This window comes from Pagrus pagrus (genome assembly GCF_965226575.1).
Source record: "Pagrus pagrus genome assembly, chromosome: 10".
In the NCBI taxonomy this organism is placed as follows: domain Eukaryota; kingdom Metazoa; phylum Chordata; class Actinopteri; order Spariformes; family Sparidae; genus Pagrus; species Pagrus pagrus.
The window spans coordinates 12,273,743-12,290,355 of NC_140194.1; the positions used below are offsets into that span (position 1 = coordinate 12,273,743).

Below are 16,613 nucleotides of genomic sequence, written 5' to 3' on the forward strand. Positions count from 1 at the left end.
TAAAAAAAAGACGATGACACCAAAGCAGTCATCAAAAATAGATTTTATGGGATGGTTTATAAACATACATACACAGGCAAATATTACAGATACTGTTCAGTAAACTTGTCCACAAAATGACATGATATAAATGACCTTTGTCTGTCCCGACAAATCAACCATGGTGCTGACATCTTTCCTCTTCTTTTCATGTACAGCAGCGTTTTTTTTCAGTGTCCTCGGTCAATAAAAGTGCATCTTCACATTGTCGGTCATGCTGCGACACTAACAGCCTGAAATGAAGAAAATGGTTAAATCATTGTGCAGCAGAATCCACAACATGTGAGAATAAAAATAAGTTTACAGTTAACACAGCAGATCCTGCTGCCAGTTTATCAGGGTTTGACAATTCGATCAAACATAAATGCCAAATACTTTCTGTTTTCAGCTTTTCAAATGTGATTATTTGCTGCTTTTCACTGTTATTATATCTTTCAGTTTTAGAATGCGTGTCCAAAAAAACAAACTATCTGAAGACATCACCTAGGACTCACAGTGAGACCAACGTTTCTGCCATTTAATAGAACAAACGATTGATTATTAAAAAATGTGCAAATTATTTGATTGTGAGAAAATTGCTAGTTCAGTTGTAGCCCTTGTTAGAAACACCTCTCAATAAACACAATACAATTCAATAGCAACACAAACTACGGTCCAAAAACAACACAGAATCAACACCTCTAGAAGACTAAATATGAAATATAGTAATGAAAATTTGATACATTGATCAATATCTGACAGTAATTTAAGGTAAAAGGTAAAAGGTTTTGACAATTCGATTAAACATTTATCAATCATTTTTTCAGCTTTTAAAATTTGATTATTTACTACTTTTCCCTGTATCTTTCAATTTGTCGGACAAAACAAATGATACGTGCCAAAACACTGCCAGCACAGCAGAAATAAACATTTTACAGGATCCAGATGATGTGAAGGACATACAGCAAAGAAATAAGAAACCATACCTGGCCAGATCAGTCATCAGCTCCTCGATGTTATGTCCACTTTTTGCGCTGCACTCGTAAAACAAAGCTTGGTGTTGCTGCATAAAACAAAACATTTTTATTTTATTTTATTTATATCAAAGTAGTGTTTCCTTCCTTAGCAGTGGCATTGTGAGTAAATCACACCAGAAGGTAGTTTGAATATTCAAATGTGCCTCACCTCTGCTAGTCTCTGCCCCTTCCCTGCTGTCACTCTTCTGCTGTGATCGTCTGCCAGGTCCAGTTTGTTCGCCAGCAGCATCAGTACTGCACCGTCACACATCTTCTCCTGGGACAGACACACAGCAGGTGACAATACACACAAAAACTGAAGCAAAAAATACATCAATAGTGAGGAAAGCTGGTACATTAATCTACATAAACATCTGACAAACATAGAGCTAAAAAGCTAAAAGAAGAGTTGAGATTTATCACTCAGATGTCAGCAGAGATTTCTATTGTGCCGTGTTGTCATTTACCTGCATGTGTATTCAAATTGGGACAAACTGTTTTGCATGTTTTTCCATCTCCACCTGCTCACCTTTACAGAGTGCATCCACCCTCTCACAGCGGTGAAGGAGGGGGATTGAGTGAGGTCATACATGGCGAGGATACCGTCAGCTTTGCGGAAGTATTGCTCAGTGATGCTGCGAAACCTGGATGAAATAAAAACACTTTAAATGATTCTACAGCACAAATGGTATCATGTTAAAGCCACATGAAAAACACGTGGCTGGGAAAGATCGGAATAAGCTGTGTTACATCTGACCTCTCCTGTCCTGCGGTGTCCCAGAGCTGCAGGGTGATGGTGGTGGAGCCCAGAGTTACAGTCTTCATCTGGAAATCTATACCTGGAACCAACATGGTTTCATACTTTACCGACATATCCACTGAGGTGTACGTTAATCGCTGCGATACTAGTGATAATAAAAGAAGAGCTTACCGACAGTAGCGCTCATTTTATTGTGGAAGTGTCCCGTGCAGTAGTGCTGGATGAAGGAGGTCTTACCCACGCCTGAGTTACCCAGGAACACCACCTTGAACACTCGCTGAGGACTGACAATGTTGCTCTAAAATTCAGGTAAAGGCACCAGACTGAACATTTTGACTTCAGTGTCATGTTTTTTTCCTTTTGCACTCTATCATCACTGTGCAGAGGACAGAAGCCCTAGAATACTATCATATAATAATTACAACCTTGTTTATATGGCACCTTTAAAACCCGTGACAGACAAAGCAAAAGCAGGAAACTCAAGAGGACCATATCACAGGATAAACACTCAACAGTTAAGCCAAACAGAAAGACGCCCTGACTAAGAGAAGTTAAAACAAACAAAACACAAATTGTCAAGAGAAAAAAACAATACAAATTAAATTAAAAAGAGTAAAAGCAATAAAAGGACGATAAGAAGACAACATCACATAAGAGGAATAAGACAGATAAGGAGGTGAGGAGGTGATTTTAAATAAGTTGCTGATTTTGTCCTCCTAGGCCCCTCCTCCTGAATACTCAATCTGCTTTGATTGGTCAGCTCACACACACCTGAGCCAGCATTGCTCACTATGTCTATAGTGTCGGCTCTGTCGTGTTTTCAGCTTCCATTTAGCCTCACTTCTACTGTGTGTGTGCAAATGTGTGACATGGTGAGTGATGTCAGGGAATTAATGGAGAGACTACTAATATGCCGTTTCAGGCACTTTAGGAGCAGCGCTATCTGGAGGAGAGAGGAGCTCCCATTAGTGCGAACATTGGGCTTTTAAACTTTCAAGACCTTTCACAGGTACAAAAACCTATACAGTATAAAACACAGAAGGAAAGGAAGAAAATGAAAAAGCATAGTCTCCTTTACAACCATTAAGGAGCCGAACTGTTGCGTTCTGGACAAGTTGGAGGCGAGCAAGACTTTCAGTATCTGCCAGAAAGGAGGAGTCGAGTTGAGAAAAGATGAGTGCATGAACAACTTTTTCATCTTCCTCATAATCCGTGTCTAGCTGCTGCAACTGTGTTCAAAAGAATTCATTAATTTATGTATTTGTGGATTTAATATGTTCCCTACCTGAGTTTGCACCTGTTCAACATGTTCACGACTGACTCTACGTGACGGCTGGCGTCTCTTGGTTGCATTTGTCACCTCTTTGTCTTTGTTCTCCTCCAACTCATCGGATGAGCTCAGCTGTCTTCAGAATCAACGAATACACAAAATTAGTTACCTCCTCGGGCAATCTGCCTCACATTACTGCAAAGATGACAAATGTGATATCAGATGTGGTAAGTCATACAAACCTCTTCAGTGGCTTGTCTTGCAGTAAGTAGTTACCTATGATTGACCCTTTCTTCTGCAAAGGCTTTGTGACATTTGGAGTCTAAAAGGTTTTTGTGAGAAGTGAGGCAGAAGAAATGAGCAGCATTAAGATTTTTGTAATAAAAGGTATTTTAGTGTTTATAATATCTGCATGCTATTTTCCAAGCAACATCTTCTCTGTAGAAATACTGAATGCTTCACACAGGCAGAGAATTTTTTAGTTTTTGTTCATTCAAAAAGCAAGTACTCAGTCCAATAGTGAAATCATTCTGCTGCAAAGAACATCATAATCATCAGAATTTTGATAAAGGGCTTTATTAGTTTAGTCAACTGACCCACTTTGAATCACCTGCATAAATAGTGCTATGTACAGTATCATTAATAAAGATATAAAACACTCTTCTTCAAGTTGACACAGGACAGAATAAATGTCTTTTCACAAAACTCACTTCACTGACCACATCTCCAAGAGAAAAACAAAACACATGCTGACATTGCAAAAAGTCCCAAGTGAGTTCAATCAATAACCGAACCATAACAGTACCCGTATAAATAATCATTGTCCAGCATGAAGCCTTTCCAAGACTTAGCTTAGGTTGGATAAATCTTCTGTGTCCACGGAGTACAAAGGTCTTCACTGAGGTAATGAGTTAATGGTAGAGCAGGATGGACAGAAGTGTGTCTGTGACTGTGACTAACCCTCCTCTGAGACTGTTGGACATCTTTCTCGTCTCGCAGCCTTTTGTTCATGTCCCTGACAGAAAGGGAGAAAATCTGTTACAACCAACATCACACTGGTAGATCCATGCTTAGATTGGTGAGTAATCGATTAAAAAAAGACATGAAAAGTACAGACACTACAGCACAGAGTACTACTACAGGAACTTGACTGAAGCAGCAGCTGTTACCTCAAAAGCTCCAGTTGTCTCATGAGACTGTCCTTCTCTTTCTGTATGTTCCTTGACACCTTCATCACATTTCTAGAGTGAAGCAAACAAGAGATTGTTAAAGAATGAGTCTGCAATTATTCTCTACTTTTCTTCTTGGCAACAAATCCGAGAAAAAATAATTAATTGATCCCTGTAAGTACTGCCTGTGTAGTCAAAGCCTTAGATAACTTTGTGCAATAGATTTTAAACACGTCAACAAGACGTCATGATGATGAACATGGACACTGTAGTTGACTTTGAGCTGATCCCACAAACACCGTCCTGCTGCCATAAATGCTCATTAGGGCACCAAATGTGTATTTATCCACAACAGAAAATAGTCCCAAACAACTACACTTATTACTTCTGCGTGCGTGGTGTTTGCTAAAGATTACAGTGCCCAGCTGCTTTAGGACATTACTTCAGTCAGGAACACTCTCGTCATAGGTTTGACCATTTATTGTAACATATAGAAATACAGTTATGCTTGGCGCTGGTGGCTGTGCTCTTAAGACGCTCCCTGAATTGACCAGGCAGCATCTCTACTTTAATCTATTAAAGGTGGTGGCAAGCTTGCCAGCAGCAGCAGTTTGTGGCAGCATTTGAGCAGGAGGAGGATCTTTGGGACAATGGCTGTGATTGGTGTGTGACTGATTGGTAACAATGACTTAATCGGCAGGCTGCCGGAGACCTCAGAGACATTTTTCAAAGTCAAAATGATTGTTTAAAGTAATCTTATTTTCTCCACATTTGGCTATTTTTAAACTTGTCTCACATGGATGAAATATGCGTGTTTTCAATTTAATTGCACATCGGCTATGGTAACTTTTGGTAACAGTTCGACTGATCTGAAAAGAGTCATATGACTCCCATGTGTTTTTTAATATCAGAACTCTTAATGCTTTGTTATCAAATTATGAGGAGAGACAATCCAATTTCTGATACAAGTGTTGGGACGTCTACAGCATGTAGTATGTGCTGTTAGATACTCACCTCTGCCTGGCTTCTTGTTCTTGGGTAGCATCGTGCTGCAGCAAGCTGAGCTGACCCAGAGCAGCCTGCAGCTGCTCTCTGCTGCTCTCCACCTGCTCCTGTAACTGGATGTTGAGGCTCCGCAGCTGCTGGTTCTGCTGCTTGATGTTTGCTTTTTCACAGCTCAGCTGCTGGATTCTGGTCTCCAGCTGAGGACAGAGACAGTTGATTCACTCATTAAACTATGACCCTTCACACTTTTTGGAACCAACATTAATGCTGTTCGGACGGCCACCTCTTTCTGTTTGGTCAGTGTGTTCTCCAGCTCTTGCTCCCGACTCTTCAGCTCCTTGTCAAGTTTCTGCCCTCTCTGCTTCTGTTTAATGGTCTCCTTGATTTCACAATAAATGTATTAAATGCTGTTATGTTGATCACTTTTGTTAAACAGCACAAAGGCAGAACTAAATAGCACATGTGTGTACCTGAGCCAGGCGCTTCTCTCTCTCCTCTCGCATCTGGCCCTCCATTTCTTCATATATGGACCGAACAACCTGATCATGTTCACTCTCCCGTCTGAAACAGAAAAAATTAAATCAAAACTCTGAATACTCCCGTTTCAATATGACATAATTAATGTAGTATATCATGTTCCACATGCAGAGGACCTGCGAAGAGCTTGTTCCAGACTGTCTCTCTCTCTGATGGAGTCCTGTAAATGGGACACTGCATGGGTTAGGATGCCTTCAAGGACACCGAGCAGCTCCGGCCTGTCTCTCTGGAGGTCACACCACAAGGAACTGAACTCCTGCTGACTGACACACAACACACAGCACAACTGTTAAAGTGACTGTGAATATCAAACCTTAACAGCACAATATCACTCACATTACAAAGAGGTTATGGATTCAAATGACAAATGCTATATGTACAGTTGTACATCAAGCATATTTATACTGAACTGCACAGTAAAATTCCTATAAAATAAGTAGATGCTCAGGACAGTTTTTTGTTTTAAGGAGGAGAAATTCCTCCATTTTAACGACCCAACACAACAAAGTCTGAGACTTGGGTCAATGTTAATTACTGTTAGATTTTTAACAATGACAAACTTTGCAGAAGCTCACAGGCAACAATTCAAATACAAAGAGGCTTGAATGTGTTAACACTTTACAACTGTGATGGCAAACAACTGCGGGAGACACACATGCAGACAGCAGGATGTAACCTTTTGTAGTAATCAAGTAAAAATGTATAAAGACCTTCAATTTCTATTCTTTCACAAAGTATATAAATTCAATGGCCCATGTCGATGTACTGTATGTCTATTTTCAAAAAACTTTCAGTCTTGATGTTTTTCTCAAATTCAAAACTTGTAAGGGTTTTTGGGAACAAAGAAACTTTTATTATAGTGTCAAGGACCTACACTAAAATAAAACCACTCAATAGTTTATATTTTCTAATGAAACAGCTGGGACTCCGCACTGTTGTTTCCTGTAACTGTGGATCTTTTTGACAGCCGTTTACAGTGAAGAAAATACATCATGTAATGTGGCATTCACTTCTAGTAAACACAGTATGCAAATATTGTTATACAATACTTATCACATGATGTTTTGTTGCAACAGTTTAAGGGAGATTTTGATTCAACATTACTGTAATTTTAGTGGCTGTGGTGCTTTTGAATCTATTTTGTCGACCCTGTTTTATCAATGAAGGTAGAATGATAAAAATAACATTAACCAGTCTGTATTAGATACCTCATTAGTTTTGGCTATGTAATAAATTGTGTGTAGGCAGTATCATATATGCTTTTGTAGAAGTCATAGGAAATCTTAGCAGTTAACGTGTGATAGTGGTCTTACTCTTTGAAGAGTTTGTCAGCGCCCAGCTCCATCAGGATGTTTACAAATCTAACTGCTGCAGGGTCCTGGGACCAGTCCACCCCGTCCATATCCTCTTCTGCTTCGTCTTGACTCAGCTCAGTCGTGTCTTCCAGCCCCACCAACTCACCTGCACCACAGACAGAGAGAAGCACAGAGGATTTAGTTTAAAGTGGATGATGGATGGTTGTGAACAATAGTGAGCAGCGGTCTCAAATCACTCAAAACACAACACTCACCAAGTCCAGTGTTGAACTCAACAGGAGTGAGGAAGCCGTTGCTCTGTCGGTCCAGACTCTCAAACACCGTCTCCAGCTGTTCAGGGGACAGCGGCAGCTCCCCTTGTAGCCTCTGACCACAAGAAGATGGAAAGTTCAAGACTCTTTAAAGGACCTAAATTTTGTAATTCTACCACATCAGCTGCTCACCTGCATGTCCCGTTTTGTGATGAACCCTTTCCCCTCTTTGTCACACAGCACAAACAGCTCCTTGGCTTTGCCCATGGTTTCTGCCTGTGGGCTGCCTGGCATAGCCTCTCTGGCAGTGGGTGAGGTCAGGGGACTTCGTACCCGGCCTGGCTTTGGGCTCCCGGCTGGTAGGCACCGCGGCCTGGGGCTCAGCGGCACTGCCTCACCACTGCCATGACCCACCAGCACTTCGCCATCATTCAGCCAGTTAGACATTACTGCACAGAGACAGAGGGATATGGCTGGTGAGTTGGTGTATGTGGCTATCATTTAATACTGGTTCACTTTTCACAATGTAGGTGCACCCAATAATATCATATTCTTGTTAACAGGACTAAAGACGTAGACAAATAATTCTCTTCATTTAAATCACATCCTAAGCAACAAGAAACTGTCATAACTTAAATTGTTCAAATAATAAAATAAAGTGCTGATGTTTAAAGCGCTCAACAAACTCAAATAAATCAATCTCAAACATCATCAATTAATTTCATAGTTGACATTTTTTCAATCTGACCTGCTGAATCTCAGGCGCACCGATGTGACAAATGAAAATGTTTAGTCACGCTTGACAGCTTTTTAAATTATCACCAAAGGCCTGATGGGAAGTCGATCCTTATTTCAACAGTGTTAAAGTTAATTATTACTGGAATTTGCAAGTGTGAGGCATGATCCATGACATTCATTTTTACGTCACTGATGATCCAAACGACACTTTGGATGTTCCTTCTTATTGCTGCTGGATATTGTGAGAAGCTAAGCCTACAGGTCCTCCCTTGTCAAACACGAGGTGCAGAACAAACTCAGCTGTGAGTCCAGACTTATCTACAGCTGCTATGATCAGGTGACAGACATGTCACTCTCTTGCAGTCGTTTGAGGTATCCAGTGTGATGGCACGTTATTGTGTATGTTTCAATATGCCTAGGCAAGGTAAATCATAAGTGTTTAGCTTAAGGCAGCACAACCAGTTATTCTCACTCAATATTTAGATGAGGATAAGTTAAACAAACAATATGCTGCCACTGCTGCCATGATGATGCGTATCAGGATGTGTGGAGAATAAAAAACAGGATGGTGTCATGTGAGGGGATTTACTGTGTACACTAAGGGAGGGTGGAAAACCCGGGGAGAGAGCGATGCAAATAAAATGTTTTCAGGTATTTGCATTGTGAGAAATACCACAATTGCAAACAAATTTTACTCTTGAGCACTATGAGGAAGACATGCCTTAGTACCTCCATCATAAACTGTGATTTATGACGAGTAACACACATAATCTGTGGGGTTAGTGGCATTTCTATTACACAGGAACAACATATCAGAATAAATCATAAATGGTGTCATCTAAATTAAATTAGAAATCAGGTTAAGGTGCACTCACGATTGATATCTGCGTCACTGTTAAATACTGCCTCTCCTTCCTATCTCTCCAGTTAGGTTATCTCAGAAGGCATAAAACCCTAAAAAGTTATGATCTGATAATGGCTAGTAAAACATCCAGATGTTGCTCTATGAAGTTAAAAAACTTCTTTATAACATTAGAGATATGCAGAGATCCAAGATAAGCTGCTCCTGCAAACATTGAGGATTTTGTATGTCAAAACCAGACTTCTAATAAGCCAGCAGCCACGCCAAAGGTCAAATAAACTTACACACCTAACACACTATTTAACAAGGTCGGTGTGTGTGTTTGGTGCAAGGTGGAGTTCTCACATTCAGGGAAAGTGAGTTTACAACACGGCCCGACACTTTCAGTGATAAACGTCCACATTACAACATATTCACTACCATCGCGCTTGAACATATGTTGCTTGAAAACACGGTGACAGCTCGTTAAAAACAATGCGTGGTTGTAAAACGCTGAGCAACGTTGCGAATGTGCGTTAAAAGTTTGTCTGAGGCTCAGCTCGGCAGTCCTCTATGAATTAAGTGGCTGACATGCGGCACATTTTGGACCCAATGTAGCTAGCTGAGGTAACCAAAACCAAGAAGTAATGTACATTTATTATTGAAGAAGAGCCTCACAACACAACCGTTGGTCGGTTGTTAATGTAACTGTCACCATAGCGGAGAGAAGGTGAACATAAACGCGGTTGTTAAATGTCTCAACGACTTAAATTACTGTAGTTTTCTATCAATTCCGCGAAGTTGTAGAAACTTTGAGTACTCACCAGTGTTGTCCTGAACGCAGGTGTCCACTAACCCTTGATCACCTCACAGGACTGCAGTCGAGTACCGCGTGCAGCCGCTGGGTGGCGGTGACGACCGAGAGCTGTGGAAGGTTACCGTAATGTCTGATGTAGATCGCGAATTGGAGACACGTACTTTGATTGATTGAAATCTTTTTTTACGAACATGTAGCTTTTTTTCTCTCCTTTTATTTTTATCAACACACGAAACAACAAAAGAGTACTGTGTTTTATTGTTGATGTTTGTCCTTTATTGTTTTCATTCGTTTATCCATTTCTATTTTAGCATGACTTTTTTTGTTATCCTTCTCTTTTTCCGTGATTTTGCCTGTTTTCTTTCACTTTTATTCCTATTACTTATAATGACTCACATTAACTGTTTTTGTTTTTACATTTTCTGTCTCTAAGGGTGCTATATAAATAAAGTTTATAATCATATAGTTTTATATTGGAGGATATTCGGAGAACCTATATGTGCGTTATTACGGTAAAAAGTAGCGTTACCATGGAATTTGCGGAAATACATCCGTTACCGCGGAAAAGCAGCAGTGGACGCTCCAAGTGAGTAGCATTGTTTGCTAAAAGTAGGAATATGAGTAATTTAGTGGTTGTTCTTCGCTCCGAGTGATTTATTTGTATGCTTCACGTTTTCCTGGTGAGTGTGTGCTGGTTAATTTGGCATTTGTGAGGAGTTCGTCAACAATATTGTGATGGTTAGCGTAGTAAACGTGTGTAGAGGGAGTTCCTGGGAAGTTAAAATCTGAGCTGTGCCAAAGCCTACCGAGTAATTTGTGGTGGAAATAAGATTCTGAAACCGTCAGCTGCAATTCTGTTATCCGTCTCCCAGATTATCTTCGTCCATCACTACATAACGTGGGGCGACCGTCCTGGATTAGATGCGTAGAAAGAAAGGGAGTGTGCTCCCACAGCATGCAACAAAACAAGAGATTGTGGTGTCCACGTAGGTGAAATTAATCTGTAATCCCACACCTTACCTCTCCATGCTTGTTTGCGTAAACAGCCTGGGCACGTTGATCTTGCATGGTTAGGTTTATTGCTAATTTAGCCGATAGACGACAAGCTACATCCACCCTCATCCGCACTGGAGATGGCTAGAAGGCAAAGATACGAGTTACAGCAGTGAAAACGCTTCGGAGGTGAAAAGAAATCATAATGTTTCTTTTAACTATATCATATCGTGTCTGTTGTTTTACAGATGCTCTGTTGTTTTCTCGCAGGAAATGCAGCAGACGAGGAGACTCTCCACACCAGAGATGTAAACATGCAGCAAATGAAAAAAACCCAAACATCTGATGTGATATCTTGGATTTCCTGCAATCATTACCAAGATGCTTTGCCCCTGAGGACAACAAACAGCATGTTTCTGAACAGATGGACTGAATAAAGAAAACAAAAAGCAATAGAACAATTTTCCACCCGTTTTGTGAATGGACAAGTTGTGAATTCAGCACTGCCTTTCTTCTTCTAACCCTCTGCAGTATCTTTCTGTTAAATATGTAGAGGGTGAATCTAGATCAGATAGACTTGTTTCACCATCAAGTACCGGCAATCTGCAAGTGTCAAGAAAAACAGCCTGAAGCAAGGAGGTGAATAGACCTGCGAGCTTGGTGGTTCGCAGGATCAACCCCTGAAGATGCTCCAGACTGGCAACTACTCACTGGTGCTGCTGATCCAGCTGGCACTGTTGGCCTATGACCTCTTCGTCAACTCCTTCAGTGAACTCCTGAGAGGAGCGCCTGTCATCCAACTAGTGCTTTTCATGTAAGTCACTGAACTAAAATAGCAGCCAGCCAGCCAGACACTTTGAGCAATAGGCAAAAATGTACTGTATTCAGATGCTCATGAACAGTTTTACTTCAATTATAGACTAGTTTTTTTTAGAGGTTACTAGAACATCCATGTTTGTTTTTACTTTTTATCATCCTTGAGACTGAAAATAGAAATAACTTTGCAATTCTACTCTGTCAGTAAGTGGTAATCGTCAAAACCAACTTTCCTTTGTCATTACTGTGTCCAATATATAAAGTATTCATGAAAAATACCAAGTTAAACCTCTTTGTTACATAATTTTATGCCTTGGCTAGTCTTTATTCAATAGCCAGTCCATTGGCAGCTGTTAAAAAACAGAACTGGTGAACATACCTTTTGATTTGGCAAGTCATATTCTTTTGATTTAATAGAAGAGTTTTAGCCATTTCAAGATGTTGTGGTCAGTGAATTAATCTAGAGCTTTTTAATTTTAATAAGTCATCAGTACCCAAACAGGATCCATATTTTTTTTTTTTACTTTATCAGTTTTTTTAACAAAGGTAATAATGTACCATCTTTTAGTGTCCTTCTCTCTGACATGGTCACAGGTATTTTGTTGACACATTATTGCTGCACTGATAAGTAATATGAAGCACACACTGCATCAGAAACCAATATTACAAATAAACCAATATCAACTTTGTCTACAGCATCCAGGACATCGCCATCTTGTTCAGCGTGATCATCATACTGCTGATGATGTTCAACACCTACGTGTTCCAGGTCGGCCTGGTGTCCTTGTTACTGGAGAGATTCAGGGCTCTGCTGGTGTTCTCTGCTCTTTACCTGACTCTCAGCATCTGCTTCCACTGCTGGGTGATGGTAGGCGTCATCACACTATCACATACACCTGTATGTCAGCTGTGTGCAAGCACTAAACACAAATGGACATGTATCTAAGTGAAATATTGCTGAAATTAATCATCTATGTATACAATTTCTGCTTTCTTACATCAGGATAACTGTGCACATTTTCCCATCCATTCACTTGTTACTTGTCACTTGTTTTCCTTTTTCTAGAACCTCAGATGGCTTGATTCAAACCATTTTGTTTGGACAGATGGTCTTCAAACTCTCTTCGTTTTCCAGAGAACAGGTAACTGGTGCATTTATTCAGAAGTAATTTCCATCAGAACTAATCTACTTTGTGTTGAGTAACTGTTCTTCTTCCTGTTATCAGCGGCAGTGTTGTATTACTACTTATACAAGCGCACAGCGGAGTATATGGGAGACCCGAGGCTGTATGAGGACTCTCTGTGGCTGCGTGACGCCTTTGCCAGAGCTCGTCAGTGAAGGGGGGACAGGGTCAAGAGAGACCTCCAAGGACCTGCGAGGAGCCTTTCTGACATGATAACACTGGCATTATCGCCAGCTTAAAAGGACACTTGGAAAGTGTTTAACTATTAAAGACAATTCAGTGGGCTGGTGTTCAACTCTAACAGGTAAAGAGGATGAAGCAAAGTCTCAACCACAGTTTGTGTTTACTGGCTCTTCATAGCCAAGTGGGCAGCCACTTAAATGGTTTACGGTAGCAGGTGAGCCAACCATGGCATGTATAGTATTGTATTAATCAGGATTGAGTCTGTTAATCTATGTGGCCTTTGTAAATCAATTTGGGTTGCAGACAGAATGAAAGTATGTTTTAAGTTTAGGGAAGAACTGTTAGAGATGGATTTATTTTGATGTACATTTGTAGAACAACATGTAGTAGTAGCAGCTTCGTTGGATAAGCTCTGCTCCACAAAGGAAGACACCTGTTGGTTTATTTTGCCTTATGTAAGGTTAGTATGTGCCGTTTACACGGTTAATGTAATTCCAATAAGCCAATTTTCCTGTGAATGCATTTGTCTTCAAGTGGGGATCTTTGAATTGCGTTCCCGCTGTTTTTATTAAATAATCCTTCTCTAATCCCAGTGTAATCCTTCATCACTAGGCTAGTCGGTATTATCCTGGAGACAAGGTGAAACAGACTGCTCTATTTTTAACGCAAAGATTAATCAGGGATTGAGGTTTTAGGCGCCACTAGTGAAACGCACCATAAATAGTCTTCAGTGGGTTAAAATAACAGTCTAATCTCATGCATCCAAAGGGTCAACTTGCAGTGAACTTCTCGTCTGGGCTAAATTAAATTGTTTATCAACATTTTATTTAACTGTATAAAATCTATGAGATTTATGGATATTTGCAGTCATTGCAGGTAGGAGGCTTAAAGAAAGACACCAAAGGTTGTACAAATCCCCTTTACTTGTGAAAAGAAAACCAGTCCATATAATCCCAGAATATTGTCAGTGCAGTCCAATTAAGTCCAGTTTGTGTTGTGTTGTGTTGTCCTTGTTTCCCCACTGGAATGTTTCATTCTTTTAAGTCAGTCACCCGGAACTGCAGGAAAAGAGGGACAGAACCCAGTTAACAACTACAAAACTACTTAATTGAAAAATAGAAACGAGCAGACTTGAACAAGATTTACATTTACCTTCATACATAAATCCCAACCCAGAGTAGCAAGAACAGCACACCAAAGCCCATGAACAGTGAAGCCACAAGAGAGATCAGCAGCTCTTTGTAGACGTCCCTCGTGTATTTTGTTGACGTCACCTCATAGCTGATGAAAAGTTAAGGGTCATCTGCAAAAAGTACAACCAATAGCCAAACTCCTGTATTCTCTGTAATGATATTTACATAAAATCACTATTATGCCATTAGATGGTTTAATTAATACCCATCAGCATGTTGTGTGTTGTTATGCAAAAGTTAAGTCTCAATCTCTATTCCAATGGAGGGGAAGTGGTTCATATTTTTTTTATTCAACAGTTTAGCCAAAATTAGCTGCCGCTTAAATCTAAGATAAAACCAAAAGTGAACACACCCTAAATATCTTTTATAATCCCTTAATGCACAGGGATACTGTGTGGACACCCATCTTTGACCAGTTTCACAAGTCAATGTTGAAGCAGGAAGTAAGTCTGTAAAGTGTCATGTTTGGATTGGTTGTTGTATGTAACAGTTTTACCATTCACCTTAATTTTCTTTTCTAAATCACTATGGCTAACCTGGGAGTTTGTAATATGGCTGTGAGCAGCTGACTGCAAGTCTTTTAGAGATGCCGACATGTCCAGAATCTCAACAATAAACTGAGTGAGCACATTGTTATTGCTTTCAATTGAAATCATGGCCTGAACTATGAAGTCCCAAGTTGTAACAAACCAGATTTATCACAATGTACTTGAGTGGGTCCCTGAAATGTTTAAGGAAACAAACAACTGAAACCAGTAGTATGACTTGTTAATTGTGCTCTATGAGAACTTGTGCCACTGGCAGAAATAAAAAAACAAAACCTGTGCCATTATTACTGCTGGCACAGGTTTGGCCAGAAGTAATGTAAAGTTAACTTCACTTGAAGTGTGCTTACAACATGCAAAGGCAATGATCCTTAACTAAATATTTATGTTAAAGGATGAGTTCACCCAAAATGAAAATTTAGTCACAATCTATTCAACCCCATGCCGATAGAATGTTGGGTCAAGTTTCATAGTCCAGGAAAAAATTTCTTGAGCTTTACAGCTAAACAGCGTTGCAGGATTCTCCTGAACAACATATATAGATGTTGACTTGTTTAAAAATGTAAAAGACATCTGAAAAATAAACATAAAATGGCTTCACACAGTTCACTGGCATAATAGAAGTCCCTGGAAACCCTGATGTCTAAAACTGATTTGAAAAGTCATTTACACCCTTGCCGCGCAGAGGTGCTCTTGGATCCACTTCAGAGTGGATGCGCACGGATACTTTTGACTTAGCAGCTGAGCATTTGGGCTTCTAATAGAGTATGAATAACGACTTTTCAAATCAATTTGAAACGAGTCTCCATCTTCTTCAGTTGTTTAGTCTAATGTTAAAACACTGTTTTGCTGTGAAGCTCCAGAAATATTCTGTGGACAGCAACATTTCACCTGACTTTCCATCGGCATGAAAGTCAGAAGATAATGACTGAATTTTCATTTTTGGGTGTACATATCCTTTAAGTTTACTGACTGCAGGTTGATGCTCTGCAATAGCCAACTGGTCTCTGGTATGACCCCTTCTTTCATGTTACCACATACACAATACTGTATGCAATGCAGAACAAGCAGTGAAAGGATACACGAAGAACCAGGCAGTGAAGAACATGCCGATGGCTAGCAGGACGACAGTGAGGTGGGGGAACACAGCCGGGTTCACCGGGCTGGTGTATCTGGTCATAGCCTCGAGTTCCTGCAGCCGCAGCAGAGAGAGAGTAGATACAAGCAGGTTAGACACGCTAAACATCACCTGCACCACCGTCAACCTCTACTTAATTTGATTGGTGTTGAAAATTAGCAAAAAACTTATTCTTATTAATCGTATGTTTATTTAGGAAAACAGCTAAACCAGAGTATTCGACATGATAAGCTAACGTTAACGTACACTGCTAGTCTGCATATCTAGCTAGCTACAACACAAAGCATAATTTCCCACAGGAAGCGTCTTGTTTTGCTGATGAAATTACGGATAACATGTACAGATAAACGACATATAATTGTATATTAGAGTAGAAATTATACAAACAAGATAAAGTGAGTAATTCTACCATTTTATGATGAATCTGGGCTCCTGCTTCTATGGTCCAAGATGAGAAGGCCACGTACTGACTATCTCTTCCTGGTTTTTCTCGTGACGTACAGTTGACGTTGCGTAGCAGGCATTTTATTCCCTCAGTAAGGCCTCTCAGGATTTTCCTACTCACAGACTGCGTACAAATCGCGTCTCTTTCCACTGGATTTGCGACTTTTCTTACTCATAGCTATACAATACATTCATATGTCTCTAAACTCTGTGATTTCTCTTTCTACAACTTGTTTTTCAAGAGTGAGAAATCCGCTACCCGTCAGGCTAAACTCAGGGCGGTAATGTGAATGGTGTCCCTTGAAGACAGTTCATAAATGTGTGGCTGCCATCTATTGGACACAATGGACGTTTTATTATCAGCCTATAAAGCAGTTGG

The 16,613-nt window shown here is 40.1% G+C and overlaps 3 protein-coding genes across 11 annotated transcripts; 1 reads left to right on the top strand and 2 right to left on the bottom strand.

Annotated features, from left to right (window-relative positions):
* Window positions 1–24: 24 nt before the first annotated feature.
* cracr2b (calcium release activated channel regulator 2B) lies at window positions 25–9,845 on the bottom strand. 3 transcript variants are annotated; one of them, XM_084364955.1, is made up of 18 exons: window positions 9,746–9,845; window positions 7,535–7,791; window positions 7,346–7,457; window positions 7,089–7,236; window positions 5,892–6,038; window positions 5,709–5,799; window positions 5,522–5,617; window positions 5,248–5,435; window positions 4,234–4,305; window positions 4,025–4,079; window positions 3,307–3,386; window positions 3,092–3,200; window positions 1,966–2,092; window positions 1,792–1,873; window positions 1,564–1,678; window positions 1,204–1,311; window positions 1,005–1,081; window positions 25–272 (listed from the first exon to the last, which is right to left on the bottom strand). In XM_084364955.1, the coding sequence occupies exons 2-18, from the start codon at window positions 7,787–7,789 to the stop codon at window positions 188–190; spliced, it is 1,947 nt and encodes a 648-aa protein (XP_084221081.1). In that variant the 5' UTR covers window positions 7,790–7,791; window positions 9,746–9,845; the 3' UTR covers window positions 25–187. The 3 variants fall into 3 exon arrangements, with proteins under 3 accessions (XP_084221081.1, XP_084221080.1, XP_084221079.1); XM_084364954.1 differs by having other exon boundaries at window positions 1,204–1,305; window positions 3,080–3,200; XM_084364953.1 differs by having other exon boundaries at window positions 3,080–3,200.
* Window positions 9,846–10,274: 429 nt separating this feature from the next.
* Window positions 10,275–13,501, top strand: tmem138 (transmembrane protein 138). 7 transcript variants are annotated; one of them, XM_084363482.1, is made up of 6 exons: window positions 10,310–10,324; window positions 10,785–10,920; window positions 11,002–11,545; window positions 12,244–12,415; window positions 12,614–12,689; window positions 12,774–13,501. In XM_084363482.1, exons 3-6 carry the CDS (start codon window positions 11,418–11,420, stop codon window positions 12,884–12,886), a joined length of 489 nt encoding a protein of 162 aa, XP_084219608.1. In that variant the 5' UTR covers window positions 10,310–10,324; window positions 10,785–10,920; window positions 11,002–11,417; the 3' UTR covers window positions 12,887–13,501. The 7 variants fall into 7 exon arrangements, with proteins under 7 accessions (XP_084219609.1, XP_084219610.1, XP_084219608.1 ...); XM_084363481.1 differs by lacking the exon at window positions 10,310–10,324 and adding an exon at window positions 10,331–10,724 and having other exon boundaries at window positions 10,830–10,920; XM_084363480.1 differs by lacking the exon at window positions 10,310–10,324 and adding an exon at window positions 10,400–10,418 and having other exon boundaries at window positions 10,611–10,920.
* Window positions 13,502–13,817: 316 nt separating this feature from the next.
* tmem258 (transmembrane protein 258) lies at window positions 13,818–16,350 on the bottom strand. Its single transcript, XM_084363486.1, has 4 exons — window positions 16,200–16,350; window positions 15,735–15,844; window positions 14,067–14,195; window positions 13,818–13,972 (listed from the first exon to the last, which is right to left on the bottom strand). Exons 1-3 carry the CDS (start codon window positions 16,200–16,202, stop codon window positions 14,069–14,071), a joined length of 240 nt encoding a protein of 79 aa, XP_084219612.1. The 5' UTR covers window positions 16,203–16,350; the 3' UTR covers window positions 13,818–13,972; window positions 14,067–14,068.
* Between the last annotated feature and the right edge of the window lie 263 nt (window positions 16,351–16,613).